Source organism: Phoxinus phoxinus, assembly GCF_949152265.1.
Source record: "Phoxinus phoxinus genome assembly, chromosome: 23".
NCBI classification, from domain to species: domain Eukaryota; kingdom Metazoa; phylum Chordata; class Actinopteri; order Cypriniformes; family Leuciscidae; genus Phoxinus; species Phoxinus phoxinus.
The window spans coordinates 5100972-5118349 of NC_136898.1; the positions used below are offsets into that span (position 1 = coordinate 5100972).

General features: G+C 39.3%; 2 protein-coding genes across 2 annotated transcripts; both read right to left on the reverse strand.

Moving 5' to 3' along the window:
- Positions 1 to 624: 624 nt before the first annotated feature.
- LOC306991675 (claudin-5-like) lies at positions 625 to 2193 on the reverse strand. The gene has a single exon (XM_079599761.1). The coding sequence runs from the start codon at positions 2032 to 2034 to the stop codon at positions 1381 to 1383; it is 654 nt and encodes a 217-aa protein (XP_079455887.1). The 5' UTR covers positions 2035 to 2193; the 3' UTR covers positions 625 to 1380.
- Positions 2194 to 4845: 2652 nt separating this feature from the next.
- LOC306991684 (claudin-5-like) lies at positions 4846 to 6306 on the reverse strand. Its single transcript, XM_079599774.1, has one exon. The coding sequence runs from the start codon at positions 6155 to 6157 to the stop codon at positions 5504 to 5506; it is 654 nt and encodes a 217-aa protein (XP_079455900.1). The 5' UTR covers positions 6158 to 6306; the 3' UTR covers positions 4846 to 5503.
- Positions 6307 to 17378: the final 11072 nt, after the last annotated feature.

The following is a 17378-nucleotide window of genomic DNA, read 5'->3' on the forward strand; positions in this document are numbered from 1 at the left end:
GCAAAGTTTCTCGGGGCGAACGCAAAGATTTTTGGAGGAACGCAAACATTTAGGGAGCGAACGCAAAGTTTCTCGGAGCGAACGCAAAGTTTCTCGGAGCGAACGCAAAGTTTTTTGGAGCGAACGTGAACATTTAAGGAGTGAACGCAAAGTTTATCGGAGCAAATGCAAACATTTAGGGAGCGAACGCAAAGATTTTTATAGGAACGCAAACATTTAGGGAGCGAACACAAAGTTTCTCAGAGCGAACGCAAAGATTTTTTAGAAGGAACGCAAACATTTAGGGAGCGAACGCAAAGTTTCTCAGAGCGAACGCAAAGTTTCTCGGGGCGAACGCAAAGATTTTTGGAGGAACGCAAACATTTAGGGAGCGAACGCAAAGTTTCTCGGAGCGAACGCAATGTTTTTCGGAGTGAAAGCAAACATTTAAGGAGCGAACGCAAAGTTTCTCAGAGAAATGCAAACATTTTGGGAGTGAATGCAAAGTTTCTCAGGGGAACACAAAGATTTTGGCAAAGGCATTGAAATCAATCACCATGTCCCTTTAGGGCCCCTGTACCTTATACTTATTAAATGTAACTGTATTTAAAAATCAGAAACAAAAAATCCCTAAACAAAATGACATTGCTATTTCGACAGTTATTTTATTAAAGTGTACACTTCAGACACTTCAAAGATATGAAGCATGCATCATTTATGTACCAGCAAAATTATGCAACATGGCACATTATTAACACATTTTATTTATTTATTACTTTGTACATAATTGTATGAAACCTTTTTTCAGTGAATCAGAGCATATTCACTCAGGAGGTTTAGATGATCAAAACAGTCTTGTGTAGCAGAACAATAGGCATTATTCAGTGTCTTATTGAAGCACAGGCCGTGTCTAATTAGTGCAGTATCGTAAAGTAGAACAAAAACAAGAAATATAGACCCCCCCTTCAACACGACCCCCCCCCCAACCACATTGATGGCCGTTGACCCCAATATCATTAACAAACACAAAAATACCTGTGTATATCTAATTCATTATTACCATGACATACTGTTAACAGAGCAAATGACAGAAAAACATACTCAAATATGTCTACATTCTGTTAGTCCATTATCTGAATGTTTGCATCTGGTTTGTTACAAGACCTGTTGCATGTAAATGGTTGTTGACAGTGTCCTGCAGCTATTTTAATCAACATTTCTTTGTATCATGACATGCAGCTTTAATATGGAATATTTGTACTTAAAAAAATTATTTCTCACTCTGCACGTTCATTTAAAAGAATGGTTATTTTTAGTGAACAAACCAAATACTAAACAGATTTACAGCCTTGAAAGTCTATATGCACAGAGCCACTAGTCCATGGCTAATGGTTGAGGTGATCACACGTAGTTTCGTTTATCATAGTCCCCGTTGATAGATGTGCTTTTTGTGGGTGGAGGTACATATTTAGGGGGATACGAGGATTTTTCTTCTTGTGGACGGGAGAAACACAGAATTGCTCCTCCGAACAGAAGCATGGCAGATGCTGCCCATCCGATGTAAAGCGCAGCTCCAATTTCTCTCTTCTGTGAATAAGGGACATGAGGGTCGTAGAATTCTGAGATGATGTTATTGGCCATCCAGCACAGAGGCACCAACACAAACAAGCCCGCGATGATGTATGTCACCCCTCCGACGTGGACTACTTTGGCTCTGATGGACACTTTACTGATGCAGTTGGTGCACTGAGCGCCGGCGATGGTTATCATCAGAGCCAGGACGCCCAAGACAGCGGAGATGATCGTCAGAGCCCGAGCAGTCTGGAGGTCAGTGGTCAGCGCCAGGACAGAGTCGTGCATTTTACACTGCATCTGACCTGTGCTTTGAACCACACAGGACATCCACAGCCCGTCCCAGATGGTTTGCGCCACCAAAATGTTGCCCTCGATGAAGGCGGACACTTTCCACATGGGCAACCCGCAAGCCACCATCACCAAAAGAGTCCCGACGACACTCAAGCAAAGTCCAATCATCTTCAGACATGCAGAAATCATCTTTGCAAAGTTGTTTTTGACGCTCCTTCTCTTAGTTTAGAAAGTCTGGTGAAGTCTAGATTCCCCCTTGAATCCAAAGCAGGTGTTTTGAGCAGAAGTATCTCTACATCGCTTGGCAGAGTTGCAGGATGAGATGCACAGGGAGTTTTTCTGCTCTGGTATTCAGGGAGGATGCTGTTATAGTGCACTCACAACAAAGAGGAGCAGCTCCAGCCAATCAGAGCGCAGCGCGTCTCTCAACAACAGCCAATCAGAAGTGACTGTGAGAGGAGCTGGACAAAACTGGATAACGCTCAACTTCATTACAATTCTGGGGTGCGTTTCCCGAGTTCCCGTACAATTACGTAACCTGTTTTTATACAGGACGTAACTCGCTGCTTCACTACCATAGTACGATGCATATTGTTGAAGAAATCAACTAGCTAGACACGGCTGTTTCCCGAAACCATATGGTCGCACAGTGGTTGTTTAACCACGCTGGTTAATAATGTCACACACGTGGTGGAGTAGCCTAATAACTTTTTTTAATGAATCTGTTTGAGATCGAAATAATGATGTTATGGTATAAATTACGGTCGTGGCACCTGAGTACTATTTCTCATTTATTAATAGAGCACGCGTTCGCACATGCGCAATCGCTTGACAAACTTGTAAATGACATTTGTATTCTAAATAAAAGATATATTGTAGCCTACTGAATGTCAGCTTGCTTATTTTGCTCAAGATACGGATTTTTTGAGCCCACATGTCATGGAAACAAGATAGGCTACTGCTTTCTATCCACAGCTCGAGAGCTGTCGTGCCTCCCAACCAGAGCACCAGACATGAGGACTAACTTGAGTTTGACCTAAAGAACTTTGCTGATTTAACTGGGAATTGAAATGCATATCTGATTGTACATAATGAATTGGATGTATTTGTTATGCATTTTAAAATAAATAATAATATACAATTTTATTACTACAAATTATCTGAAGTTTTTATTGTAACAGCAAATATTCCTCTGCAGCAAATTCCCTACTTATAGTTTTTACTCTTGGTTCTAGGTAAATTATTCATGACATGGGACACAGTTTAAGGATTTTGAAACTGCTTTCATGCACTGGCACATGTTCCAGATGTTTCTTTGGACAGAATATGTGGTCAAAAGCACATTATTCAAAGCAAAACATTCACAAAAGGAATAAATGTTATGATATTTTTACGTAGTACGGAGCCCCTAAGGGACATGGTGAATTCAATGCTTTTGCATTAACTTGTAAATGTTTTGTGTTCGTTTACATTTAGGGCACTGGTCTTCAATCCTGCTCCTGAGGGCCACTGTCCTGCAGAGTTTAGTTCCAACCCTAATCAAACACACCTGATCTCTTCAGGATCGCTTGAAAATACAAAGGCAGGTGTGCTGAAGGTCGGAACTAAACTCTGCAGGACAGTGGCCCTCCAGGAGCTGGATTGAAGACCAGTGATTTAGGGAGTGAATGCAAAGTTTCTCAGAGGAACGCAAACATGTAGGGAGCTAACGGAAAAATGAAGTGAGCAAACGCAAACATTTAGAAAGCGAACGCAAAGTTTTTTCGGAGCGAACGCAAACATTTATGGAGCGAATGCAAAGTTTCTCAGAGGAACGCAAACATTTAGGGCGCTAACGCAAACATTTAGGGAGCAAACGCAAAATTTCTCAGAGGACCGCAAACATTTAGGGAGCGTATGCAAAGTATCTCGGAGCGAACGCAAACATTTAGGGAGGGAACGCAAAGTTTCTCGTAGGAACGCAAACATTTAGGGAGCGAACGCAAAGTTTATCGGAGCGAACGCAAACATTTAGGGAGCGAACGCAAAGTTTCTCGGAGCGAACGCAAAGTTTCTCGGAGCGAACGCAAAGTTTTTTGGAGCGAACGTGAACATTTAAGGAGTGAAAGCAAAGTTTATCGGAGCAAATGCAAACATTTAGGGAGCGAACGCAAAGATTTTTATAGGAACGCAAACATTTAGGGAGCGAACACAAAGTTTCTCAGAGCGAACGCAAAGATTTTTTAGAAGGAACGCAAACATTTAGGGAGCGAACGCAAAGTTTCTCAGAGCGAACGCAAAGTTTCTCGGGGCGAACGCAAAGATTTTTGGAGGAACGCAAACATTTAGGGAGCGAACGCAAAGTTTCTCGGAGCGAACGCAAAGTTTCTCGGAGCGAACGCAAAGTTTTTTGGAGCGAACGTGAACATTTAAGGAGTGAACGCAAAGTTTATCGGAGCAAATGCAAACATTTAGGGAGCGAACGCAAAGATTTTTATAGGAACGCAAACATTTAGGGAGCGAACACAAAGTTTCTCAGAGCGAACGCAAAGATTTTTTAGAAGGAACGCAAACATTTAGGGAGCGAACGCAAAGTTTCTCAGAGCGAACGCAAAGTTTCTCGGGGCGAACGCAAAGATTTTTGGAGGAACGCAAACATTTAGGGAGCGAACGCAAAGTTTCTCGGAGCGAACGCAAAGTTTTTCGGAGTGAAAGCAAACATTTAAGGAGCGAACGCAAAGTTTCTCAGAGAAATGCAAACATTTTGGGAGTGAATGCAAAGTTTCTCAGGGGAACACAAAGATTTTGGCAAAGGCATTGAAATCAATCACCATGTCCCTTTAGGGCCCCTGTACCTTATACTTATTAAATGTAACTGTATTTAAAAATCAGAAACAAAAAATCCCTAAACAAAATGACATTGCTATTTCCACAGTTATTTTATTAAAGTGTACACTCCAGACACTTCAAAGATATGAAGCATGCATCATTTATGTACCAGCAAAATTATGCAACATGGCACATTATTAACACATTTTATTTATTTATTACTTTGTACATAATTGTATGAAACCTTTTTTCAGTGAATCAGAGCATATTCACTCAGGAGGTTTAGATGATCAAAACAGTCTTGTGTAGCAGAACAATAGGCATTATTCAGTGTCTTATTGAAGCACAGGCCGTGTCTAATTAGTGCAGTATCGTAAAGTAGAACAAAAACAAGAAATATAGACCCCCCCTTCAACACTACCCCCCCCCCCCCCCAACCACATTGATGGCCGTTGACCCCAATATCATTAACAAACACAAAAATACCCGTGTATATCTAATTCATTATTACCATGACATACTGTTAACAGCAAATGACAGAAAAACATACTCAAATATGTCTACATTCTGTTAGTCCATTATCTGAATGTTTGCATCTGGTTTGTTACAAGACCTGTTGCATGTAAATGGTTGTTGACAGTGTCCTGCAGCTATTTTAATCAACATTTATTTGTATCATGACATGCAGCTTTAATATGGAATATTTGTACTTAAAAAAATAATTTCTCACTCTACACGTTCATTTAAAATAATGGTTATTTTTTAGTGAACAAACCAAATTTTTAAACAGATTTAGCCTTGAAAGTCCATATGCACAGAGCCACTAGTCCATGGCTAATGGTTGAGGTGATCACACGTAGTTTCGTTTATCATAGTCCCCGTTGATAGATGTGCTTTTTGTGGGTGGAGGTACATATTTGGGGGGATACAAGTTTTTTTCTTCTTGTGGACGGGAGAAACACAGAATTGCTCCTCCGAACAGAAGCATGGCAGATGCTGCCCATCCGATGTAAAGCGCAGCTCCAATTTCTCTCTTCTTTGAATAAGGGACATGAGGGTCGTAGAATTCTGAGATGATGTTATTGGCCATCCAGCACAGAGGCACCAACACAAACAAGCCCGCGATGATGTATGTCACCCCTCCGACGTGGACTACTTTGGCTTTGATGGACACTTTACTGATGCAGTTGGTGCACTGAGCGCCGGCGATGGTTATCATCAGAGCCAGGACGCCCAAGACAGCGGAGATGATCGTCAGAGCCCGAGCAGTCTGGAGGTCAGTGGTCAGCGCCAGGACAGAGTCGTGCATTTTACACTGCATCTGACCTGTGCTTTGAACCACACAGGACATCCACAGCCCGTCCCAGATGGTTTGCGCCACCAAAATGTTGCCCTCGATGAAGGCGGACACTTTCCACATGGGCAACCCGCAAGCCACCATCACCAAAAGAGTCCCGACGACACTCAAGCAAAGTCCAATCATCTCCAGACATGCAGAAATCATCTTTGCAAAGTTGTTTTTGACGCTCCTTCTCTTAGTTTAGAAAGTCTGGTGAAGTCTAGATTCCCCCTTGAATCCAAAGCAGGTGTTTTGAGCAGAAGTATCTCTACATCGCTTGGCAGTGTTGCAGGATGAGATGCACAGGGAGTTTTTCTGCTCTGGTATTCAGGGAGGATGCTGTTATAGTGCACTCACAACAAAGAGGAGCAGCTCCAGCCAATCAGAGCGCAGCGCGTCTCTCAACAGCCAATCAGAAGTGACTGTGAGAGGAGCTGGACAAAACTGGATAACGCTCGCTCAACTTCATTACAATTCTGGGGTGCGTTTCCCGAATTCCCGTAAAAAGACTTAACCTGTTTTTATACAGGACGTAACTCGCTGCTTCACTACCATAGTACGATGCATATTGTTGAAGAAATCAACTTGCTAGACACGGCTGTTTCCCGAAACCATATGGTCGCACAGTGGTTGTTTAACCACGCTGGTTAATGTCACACACGTGGTGGAGTAGCCTAATAACTTTTTTTAATGAATCTGTTTGAGATCGAAATAATGATGTTATGGTATAAATTACGGTCGTGGCACCTGAGTACTATTTCTCATTTATTAATAGAGCACGCGTTCGCACATGCGCAATCGCTTGACAAACTTGTAAATGACATTTGTATTCTAAATAAAAGATATATTGTAGCCTACTGAATGTCACCTTGCTTATTTTGCTCAAGATACGGATTTTTTGAGCCCACATGTCATGGAAACAAGATAGGCTACTGCTTTCTATCCACAGCTCGAGAGCTGTCGTGCCTCCCAACAACACAACTTTGCGATTCTGCTTGCGAATCCTTGGAACTGTGTGGTTTCGGGAAACACCGACTCGTTGAACAATGCTGGTTATCAGGAACTTGAGAGTGAGACCATATTTGGCATGCTTTCGGGGAACGCACCACCCTATATCATTTTTAAAAAGTGACAGAAGCAGAGATAAACTGGAAGTGTGATTTCCTTGTCTTCCTGGTATTCTTTAGGAAGAAATATTTAAGGGGGCACGTGTGCCTGGTACTACCGTGTGTGTGTGTGTGTGTGCTTGCTTAAATGCACCAAATCTCGGTCGCTTCAGCACATAGCCTACTAGCTAAATACAATAATTTGTGCGAAACTTTTCTCATTTTATCCGGGGTGTTCTGACGTTGTTCACTGAAGTTCTTTTAATTTGATAACTCAATGATCGTTTGGCGAAGTAACAACTGCGGTCAACAAGTCTTAATCAACTTTTTCGTCCGCTTAGAAAAGACATAAAAACGCAGCACAACCAGCCAAAATAGCATAAACAGAGTCACGAATCAGAACACATTAGAAAGCAGCTAGAACTCCCTAACAACCAATTGGACCATCTTTGCATCCATTTGCCAGCCTTATCTAGCCGCCTTTCTCATTCACTTCAAATGCACACTCTTAAAATGATTTAAAACATGCACACAAGACTATTTTAAGGTTAAAGCTGTAGTCTGTAGTTTTTCCTCTTTGTCGCTATCTCTGTTCGAAAGCTGGAATTGCAGTTATTCGCGGAATTATCAACTTTAAGTGGGTTAATTGTGCCTCTGCGAATCCAATGTTTTGAGGAGAATGTGCGGCTGTCAGTCACCGCGCCGGTGTGGAGACTGGCATTTAGAATCACAGATTCTTCTTTTTTGGAAGTATATGACCAGCATGAGCATAAGAATTTTCACTGAAAAATGTCATCTGAACAAGTAACATCCACTTTTGTTCTGACCAATAAGGGGGGAAAAGCATTGCAGTTATCGCGCTGATTAAATCTATCACGTCAAACCATGCACATTATACTTTGTTCTCAAATTACTAATGTTAACAACATCAACATTGCATGACTACATTTAATGCCCTTCCAATATTTATCCTTGTTTTCACATGGGCCTGGTTGCAGTGTCTTTTTTTCTGTAGCCAGTCCAAAGTCCGAAGTCTTTTGCAACGGGTGAATCTCCAGTTGTCACTGGTGATTGGCGTTTGAACCTTTCTGGATCCGCCATCAAATTGATGAGTTTAATTTAATCAAGTGCTGTGAGAAAAGGCTATAAATCTCCACCTCCAACATCCTCGCAGGCAACATAGCCTACTAGCCGAGACACCTTCTTGTGTGCAGATGTGACGCAAAGACATGCTTGAATTTCCCGCGGAAATCCACCAGTTCCACTTCAGAATCCCACCGGAAATAGTAACCCGGGTACTTTTTGCCTACTCTTTTATGAGTACTAGCCTACTATCAATTTGAAGATACTTCTTTTGTCACATAATGTTTTTCGCCTACTATATAGTAGCCTAGAGAATTATGCAATTTTGGATTAAAACCAAAATTTTGACAAATGTTTACACAGTTTAAACAAAAATCTGATTGTTTGAAATTTATACGACATGACAAAAACATGCCATTTTTACAACTTTTTTTATAGCAATCTGAAAAACATGGGAAAAAAAAACTATACGTCAATCTAAAATTTGCTGGGTTGTTTCAATGTTTGGGTCAAATATGGATAAACTCAACCGTTGGGTTTAAAAATTTGACCGTTGAAAAACCCAGCATTTTTTAGAGTGATGGAAATCCTTTTAATGTCTTTCACCTTGCGTGATACGGGTTCATCTACGTGCAGCCCAGTGTGTCATGTGTACAGTCATAATGTATGCTTAGATTTGTTACTTCCTCTCCTAAAACATGCTGAGGAGTGGCGCTGGAAAAACAGGAAGAGGGGTGAACTGTCTCATATTTGTGATTGTGAACATGCAGCTGCAGAGAAAATGACGGAAGACGCCTACCGTACCAGCTTAGATACCAAAAGACCCAAGAGCCAAACAGTGATCTTCTGAATCATCAGAACCAATGATTTCAGAATGAAGAAAGGAAAGTGTAAAGACAATTTATAATTTTTATTTTTGCATGTATACAAATGTATTATTATTATTATTTATTCTTTTTCAAATGAAGATTTTTTTCATTTAATATAACTTGCTATTAGATTTCAGTTTCTGCTTTCTCACACACAGCTGCTTTCCCAGAAGTGATAATTTCCTATGTCCAGATGTTTTACTGGAGTGAACGCCTGTCAAAGAGGCGTAAAGCTCGTGACATTTACTGTAATCAGGTTGCTGGATCCAAAACGAAAAGAAAAGTGTAGCCTACTACCGGTAAGGCAGCTGCTTTTCCAAAGTGCAGTACATTTTTGAGCAACACATTCAGTGCCACTTCTGACTGAGTGAGTGAGACTGAAGCAGGAAAAACTCATTCAGACAGTTGTTCTTCAGGAGGGTCTGTGTAAAAACAGCCTGTACATCATCATCTGTTATGTTGGTTTTTTAAATAAAAATTATATTTAAAACAAATGGAGTATTTATTCTGTTTTGGCAGCTTTTGTCTAAAACCTCCTTGCTGTTTTAGTGTTTCTGTTGCCAACACTGTCCTGTGAACTGCATTTTGCATTGTTTGAAAAAACACAAAAAAAAAAACATGTTAACAGGATGCCAGTAATTGCTTGATGACAGCGACAGATGATCATTGAGTGATTCAAGTTTTTTACTTAATGGGTTTACTTTAAAGTAAATGTAGCCTGATGATCACAAGATAGACCACACCAAAACGCTAACGTTGACTAAATATACCCCACAGGAACTCAGATTGCAACCACCGAAGTCTCCTTGCTTAGTGTGGCATCTGTGCAAAGCGTAAGAACAGCCATTCCTCGTGAGTCGTGACCTACTTTGATAGGGAGGAATCTGATAAGAAAATTACCATTCGGAAGGAAAAGTGGGGGTTAACAGAGCAATGGAAATGTACAATCAGACCAGAATGCATACATTACTGTTCATCCTGGGTTTAAAAAAAAAACTTTTAAAACGTTTGTTCTACGGAAAAACATAGATAGATATAAAGACAGACAGACAGAGGGATAGATTAGAATTATAGAACAAGATAGATAGATAGATAGATAGATAGATAGATAGATAGATAGATAGATAGATAGATAGATAGATAGATAGATAGATAGATCAATAGAGATAGATAGATAGGCCTAGATAGAACAACAGAGATAGATCGATAGATAGATAGATAGAACAACAGAGATATATAGAACAACAACAGATATATATATATATATATATATATATATATATAGATAGATAGATAAATAGATAGATAGAACAACAGAGATAAATAGATATATAGATAGAACAACAGAGATAGATAGATATATAGAACAACAGAGATAGATAGATAGATAGATAGATAGATAGATAGATAGATAGATAGATAGAACAACAGAGATAGATCGATAGATAGATATATAGAACAACAGAGATAGATAGATAGAACAACAAAGATATATAGAACAACAACAGATATATATATATAGCTATATATATATATATATATATATAGATAAATAGATAGATAGAACAACAGAGATAAATAGATATATAGATAGAACAACAGAGATAGATAGATATATAGAACAACAGAGATGGATAGATAGATAGATAGATAGATAGATAGATAGATAGATAGATAGATAGATAGATAGATAGATAGATAGATAGATCCTGTCATTCCAAATCAACTTCCTGTTGATGTTTTTATTCTCTTAAAAATGCAACATGTACACGTTTAATCAGAACACACATTAAAACAGGGTCAGCTAATAACTGGCGTAATTTCCGGAGAACAATCAGCCCCGGGCTCATCCACAATGGAAGTATAATGAAAAAGAACACAAACAACGCTGCGTTAATCACGCAGATCTCAGCTCGTGCACTAGCCACGGATAGCCACGGATGTCCCAGCATTCCAAGGAGGCGATGTGTTTTATCACTTTTAGCAAGAATCGTGAGTACTGTCCAGACAGACACCTAGCACCAGAAGTGCACAAGAAACGCTGATGTGCATGTTTTCTCCAGATGTTTCCTCTCGTCTGAGCTCAGGCCAGGTGTTCGGGTTTAAACACGTATCTAATGGGCCTCATCAGTAACATCAGTCAGGACGTGAGCACAGAAACAAAGCATCAAGACCTTGTCCTCTGGCAGCGGCCACAGCTGAGTGGGCCCGTGGATGACGAACGGTGGCTGAGGTGAGCATGCTGTCCCGAGGGCTGGGGAAGGATGGAGTTGTATAGTGCGGAAATCCTGTCCTGTCTTATTATTTCCCTCAAGACTATTGTTCTAGTGTGATACTGCATCCAACTATACAACCAACCATTCGTTTTCATATTATTCATTTCTCACAAGCTTTCTAAACTGTTGTCAGGGTTTAGTCATCGCTTGAACGGAATATTTGACTTTATTAAAAAATTATCATTATTGGTTGTGATGGCGCTATTGCTTATTCTTAATTACTTTTAATTTAATTTATTATAATTTTATATAATACCTTAAACAGGTGGAAATAAAAACACATATTTACATAGTTATCAAGCCATCAAAATATCATGGGCTACATAAAAATTGTAAGTGTTTGAAGATCAACCTGTGATTTTCAACCTGTTCTATTCATTGATAATGTTGACAAAGTAAAGGTAATTTCGGACAGGCTAGCAATAGCAAGCACACACATGCTCGGACGTAACACACAATTGTATGAGAAAACACGTATTAAGCAGTGTGAAAGTAAACTGAGTGAACGTAGACTATTTAATTTTTGTAGCCTAAAGTATTGTTAATGGAGAATGTAACGAGTAAACGGTTAAACAATGAGCTTGTGAAATGTGCAAGCTTCAAGGTGATTTATGCCAATGGGAGTTTTGTTTATATTCAAAATTGCACATTGGAATAATCAAATGCCAAACTTTAAGAGTCATAAAGTACTTAAAATACCCCACCCATCTTTCATGATTTGCTAGTTTATAAACCTGCTATTTTAATGAATTATACAATGTGTTCCTCAAGTCCAGTAATGAAGTTTATATCCAGGTCCATTATCACCAGGAAGTCTGATTCTATCTTGTACATTAATCATTTATCATGGTAATTTCTGAAGGAATTGTGACTCAAGTACTTCCTATAAAGCAGTGTTTGCAGTCAGTGCACAAGTATGACCATCGCTTTACTCATTTGTGCCCCCTGAGCAAACTGGTTCTGTCTGGTCCCTCACAGTGGGGAACATTCAACTCATCTGACTCACTGTTTCCTTCAAATTTCCTGAGCCATTTTCCCTATCAATTTTGAGATCAATCGACATTTTTTAAGACCGAGGTTTCTGTAGGGAGAAACCTCGTCATTTTTGATTTCCTGGAAATGGGATGCTGCCTATTACATTTCTTTAGTTTTCTTACAAATTTGAAAATTAAATAAAATGCTAAAAGCATGTCTTGATTATATAGACCTACTTTTGATGTTTGTACTTACATTAAATGTATAAACACAATTGTATAAATTTTTTCTATCAAATTAAACTTAAAATTGATCAAACATATATTTTTCTGGCAGGGTTTAACTATCCAAAAGCCATATTGCACTTGAAAAAAATATTTTTTATAATATTTGTTATTATTATTTAAATATTTATATTACTTTCCACTTTCCTGCGCTTACATTTCTGAACTAGTGTTTCTAGAAATATTCATTGCCAGCTTTCAGTTTGAATTGGGTTTTACGTGAACAGAAAGAAACCTTTGCCTTAACCCCCACCCATCTTGCTTCAATTGTTCGTCGTGAGAAGAGAAACAAAGAAACAGCTTGTACTGAACAATCAACGTTTCCTGCAATGTACCGGGCATCTTTACCGAGGTGGTGCAAGCCGCTCGAGCACCTTTAATGAGCTATTGTATGGACGCTTAACACAAACGTTCCTGAGATGCCAGTTTCCCAAGCAAAGTTATTGTGAGCCTCAGTTGTTGCTGTCCATTGGAGGAAGCGTTCAGAAAGCTTCCATGCCCATCCTGTGGTGCGTTGTGTTTCTTGGAGCACTTCAAATCAGGTGCTTCAGCGTCACTGCAACTGGCACAAATCCATATGTTTTGTGTGGTGCTTATGTAATCTTCACTGCTACCAGGTTACATAATGTCCTATACAAGATGCTGGATTTTATTCTGTAAAGTGTTTACACAAATATTATTTTATCAGAGTTATCAGACAAAAGTCTGAAAAGTTATCAGACTTTTCACTTGTAGGTGCAACATTAAAGAATAATTCCGGTATTTAACACCGTGAGTCTATATTGTAGTTTGTTTTGGATGAACAAGAGTGGTGGACAACATTTTTTTGACAATGGTTCCTCTCTCGAGTTTTTGACTATAAAAGAATTGGCCATGGACCCATTTAACATTGGAGTCAATGGGCATGTCCGAAAATGTCATTAAAACAACCCTTAACATTAGTTTTCAAAACGGTGCAACTCAGCGAGTGATTAGTGATGTTAGTTGATGTTCCAGAAACAAAAAGTGTTGCGAAATACAGTTTCTGTCGTGTTTTATTCGTCATTTTGTAAAATCCCATTGAATTCTGTTGAAGGACTGAGTGCTCGTTAATATAAATGCGCTAACGGAAACGGAAAGGGGGCTGTTTACATTTGGTCGATGTAGTCTTTTTGCTCGGTTCCGTTTCTCATAAGGCTAGCGAGCAGAGCTCTTTACCGCAGTTTTTGACCGCACAAATTCTAACCATATTGAAAGAAGTGACCACTGACCAGTGCAATATGAAGTTGAACTCGACTGTGACCGTGAGTGTCCCGCGAGACATAAACATCGGTTATCGCCATCAAGTGGTCGGGAGTGTGCTAACCATAGACATCATATATAATATCTATGGTGCTAACGCTTCAGATTCAAATATTGAGCGGAAGTTACACGGTTGTGAAGTGTCTGAAAAAATAGTTCCACTATAGCAAAATAAACGGATTGGAATCATATATTGCGACGATATATTGTTTATAATCATCAACGAACACCACTAACCACTCGGTGAGTTTAACAATTTTGTAAACGAACATTATTGGCTGTTTTAATGACATTTTCGGACATGCCCATTGACTCCAATGTTAAATGGGTCCATGGCCAATTCTATTATAGTCAAAAACTCGAGAGAGGAACCATTGTCAAAAAAATGTTGTCCACCACTCTTGTTCATCCAAAACAAACTACAATATAGACTCACGGTGTTAAATACCGGAATTATCCTTTAACGATATTTTTAAAAAAAGGTAAATTTGTCTCACAAAGTTATTTAAATAACAATAAATTTGTCTCACATTTAAACATTAAAATAAAATGAGCGACAAAATAAACGATAATTTCACACCAAGAATGAGCTCGAGCTCTTTAAAGCAGGATGGATTCTGATTGGCTGTCAATTATTTTATCGTTCATCAGCTGAAAAAAAAATCGTTCTGAAAGTGATTCCAATGATATTGTTTCTCTGTGCCATAAAGGCCTAATCACACCATGGACAATAACTATAACGATGAAGATATCTAAAAATCGTTCTAAACATAAAATAATAGCAGAGTCCACACCACAACTATAACGATAACAGGAACAATAGTTGGAATCACTTTCAGAACGATTTTTTCCCAGCTGACTAACGATTAAAAACATTGACAGCCAATCAGAATAATTCATGCTTTAAGCTCGAGCATTTAAAGCAGCAGACAAAGCTTGTAATAAACATAACAATATTGTGTGTTAGAATGGACGCTAATAGTTATTTTTATAGATCTTGGTGTGAACGGGCCATTATAGTTGTGGTGTGGACTCTGCTATTCTTTTATATTTAGAATTATTTTTAGAACTAGCCTATATGGTTATAGTTATCGTCCTTGTTGTGAACGATAACTATGAGAACGATGCCTGCGTAATAAATACAACATTATCTGTGTTGGTGCAGCCGCTAATAAAGTTATTGTTATAGCCTAGTTATTTTTATAGTTAAGGTTCTTGGTGTGAACGGTCCTTTACACTGACTGAAGGAGAGACTCGAGCCATATCTAAAGATGTGTATATGTAAAGGTATATGTAGATATAGGTCTATATAAAAAAATAATAATAATAATGGATGCAACAAAGCTTGGCTACACTGGCCTTAGTTCCAGGGAAAGAGAAACTGTTTGTAAATACTCGGATGCAATAGCGGGAAAGCATGATGACATTTCAATTAAGAAAACGAATTGTTAATTAGCGAGGCTATTGAAGAATGAAAATGCAACAACAATGCTTGTGTGATTGCCAAATAGCTGTGCTGGGATTGTTCAGATGTGGAACTGAGGCCTTAATGGCAGCATTAATTGTTTGTCTGCTGTGTAACCCGCATTGAAGAACAGGAAGGTGACCGTGGTGAGCAGCTGGGTTATTTCTACTGGATTTTCCCATCATTGTTTTCCTCCGGTTTGCCCCAGCGCTAGTGTGGCCGCATGAGTGACCGTGAGCAGCGCTGCCTCTCTGTGTTTATGATGTTTTTGTTTTGTTGCCCCATTGTTTACGACTATGAGCTTTCGTCAGACCAATAACACAAAAGAAACTGAGGCTGAAGAGCTGATTACAAACCACAGATTGTTTAGATGCCTCTCATTTTTCAGTATGCTTTATGGGCTAACTCTGGTGCCATTGAAAGTTATATAAACATGTTTGACTCTTAACTTTAGGTCAAATAAAGCTATATGAAAATGTCTGGTCTGATAAGACTTTTTCATTGCAACAACAGATGAAATCCACAATGCTTATTTGTATTATAACAAATTCATTCAGTATATTAATTTATTCAGCAAGGATGCATAAAGTTGATCAAAAGGGACAGTAAAGATTTTTATTATTATTATGACAACTCTGAAGATTTTTAGCATGGCAACGGATATGACAATGTTAATGTATAATGTATAGATCTGTTACTCTACTGCTGCTGCTACTGCCAATACATACGCCGATACGCTGCTGTGAGTCTGTAAAACACACTGGTGCTGCACAAATTTATCAATTCCCCATAGTAGATCTATGCAGGTGGAGCTGGGGAAGGTGGAGGGTTTAGACAAACTCTAGTCTCAGCCTCAGACGTCACGCCCACGGAACGTTGGCTAAACGTCTGATGCATATGGTACACTTAACTGGAAACACTTCAGGAATGTCGAAGTCGTCATCTGATTGGTTGAATTTTATCGGATTTCCGGGGGGCGCGAGTGTCGCGTTTATTTTCGGTCCGCCGGGAAACAAAGCGCAGACGTGTGATTGCGGAAGAAAAACTGTTGTGTTTACATGAGTGACAATGAGCATTTATCAAGATCAGCTAAACGTAGAAAGTATGCGAGGTTCACGGCATAGACTCTTTAAGAGATGTCCAGGAGTTTTGTTTGAGGCACTTAGTGGAGACTTGTTGCACGCCGGTCTGTTGTTGTTGGGACATTTCCACGCCCCGAAACGTGACGCTGAACAAAACAAACTGTAATTGGTTGTTTGACATGTCGGTCAAACGGCCTTATGGGTGGGCCTTGGCCAAAAAAAGCTGCTATGAATTCCAGACCTTCAGCCGTCAGTCTGAAGGTTTGGCTACGCGAGACTAGACAAACTCTGAAAGCGCGCTGCACTGCTATAGTGAATGGTAACCAGCCATTTAAATGCTGAGCAGGAAGCTCATTGGCTGCAGATGCGACATGAACCAATCAGCTTGTGCTAAGTTAACGCAGTAAATATCATCAGCTTGCATTAAGGACAATGACAGAAGTTTCATGACAGAACTTGCCATTTACACAAAAAAAGATGGGTGAACTATTCCTTTAAGTCTCTCTGCTGAGCAATATGAGGCTGCAACTTTCAGTGAATAATACAATGTAGTGCTGACCCTCATTCCTGATCCCATCAAATTATCCAGAGAGATTTACATGTAAGAAAAGTCACCTCTGGATCAGATTTTATGAATCTAGCAGAAAATTTGGGCTGAAACAACAGGTCTGCTGACCTCATAATGGATCAAATGAGGGTCTATTGTTTGAGGACTACACAGATGTCTTCAAGTGTCCATTGAAATGTTCTGACATGTTTCTAACGTTGACCAAATCCTCACTAAACTATGCAATGTAAAATGGTGTACAGGTCTGGGCCGGGACGGGGTGAGGTGAAAGCATTAATAATTATAACATGTTATTTTCCCATAATTAATCGCACCAAATTCACACAATCAATCGACAGTCCTAATTGTAACAGTAACAGATGCTATCAAATATAGGTTGATTCAAATATCAGCATAT

Coding starts and splice junctions, on each gene's coding strand:
- LOC306991675 (XM_079599761.1), bottom strand. CDS start 2,034: ATGATTTCTGCATGTCTGAAGATGATTGGACTTTGCTTGAGTGTCGTC.
- LOC306991684 (XM_079599774.1), bottom strand. CDS start 6,157: ATGATTTCTGCATGTCTGGAGATGATTGGACTTTGCTTGAGTGTCGTC.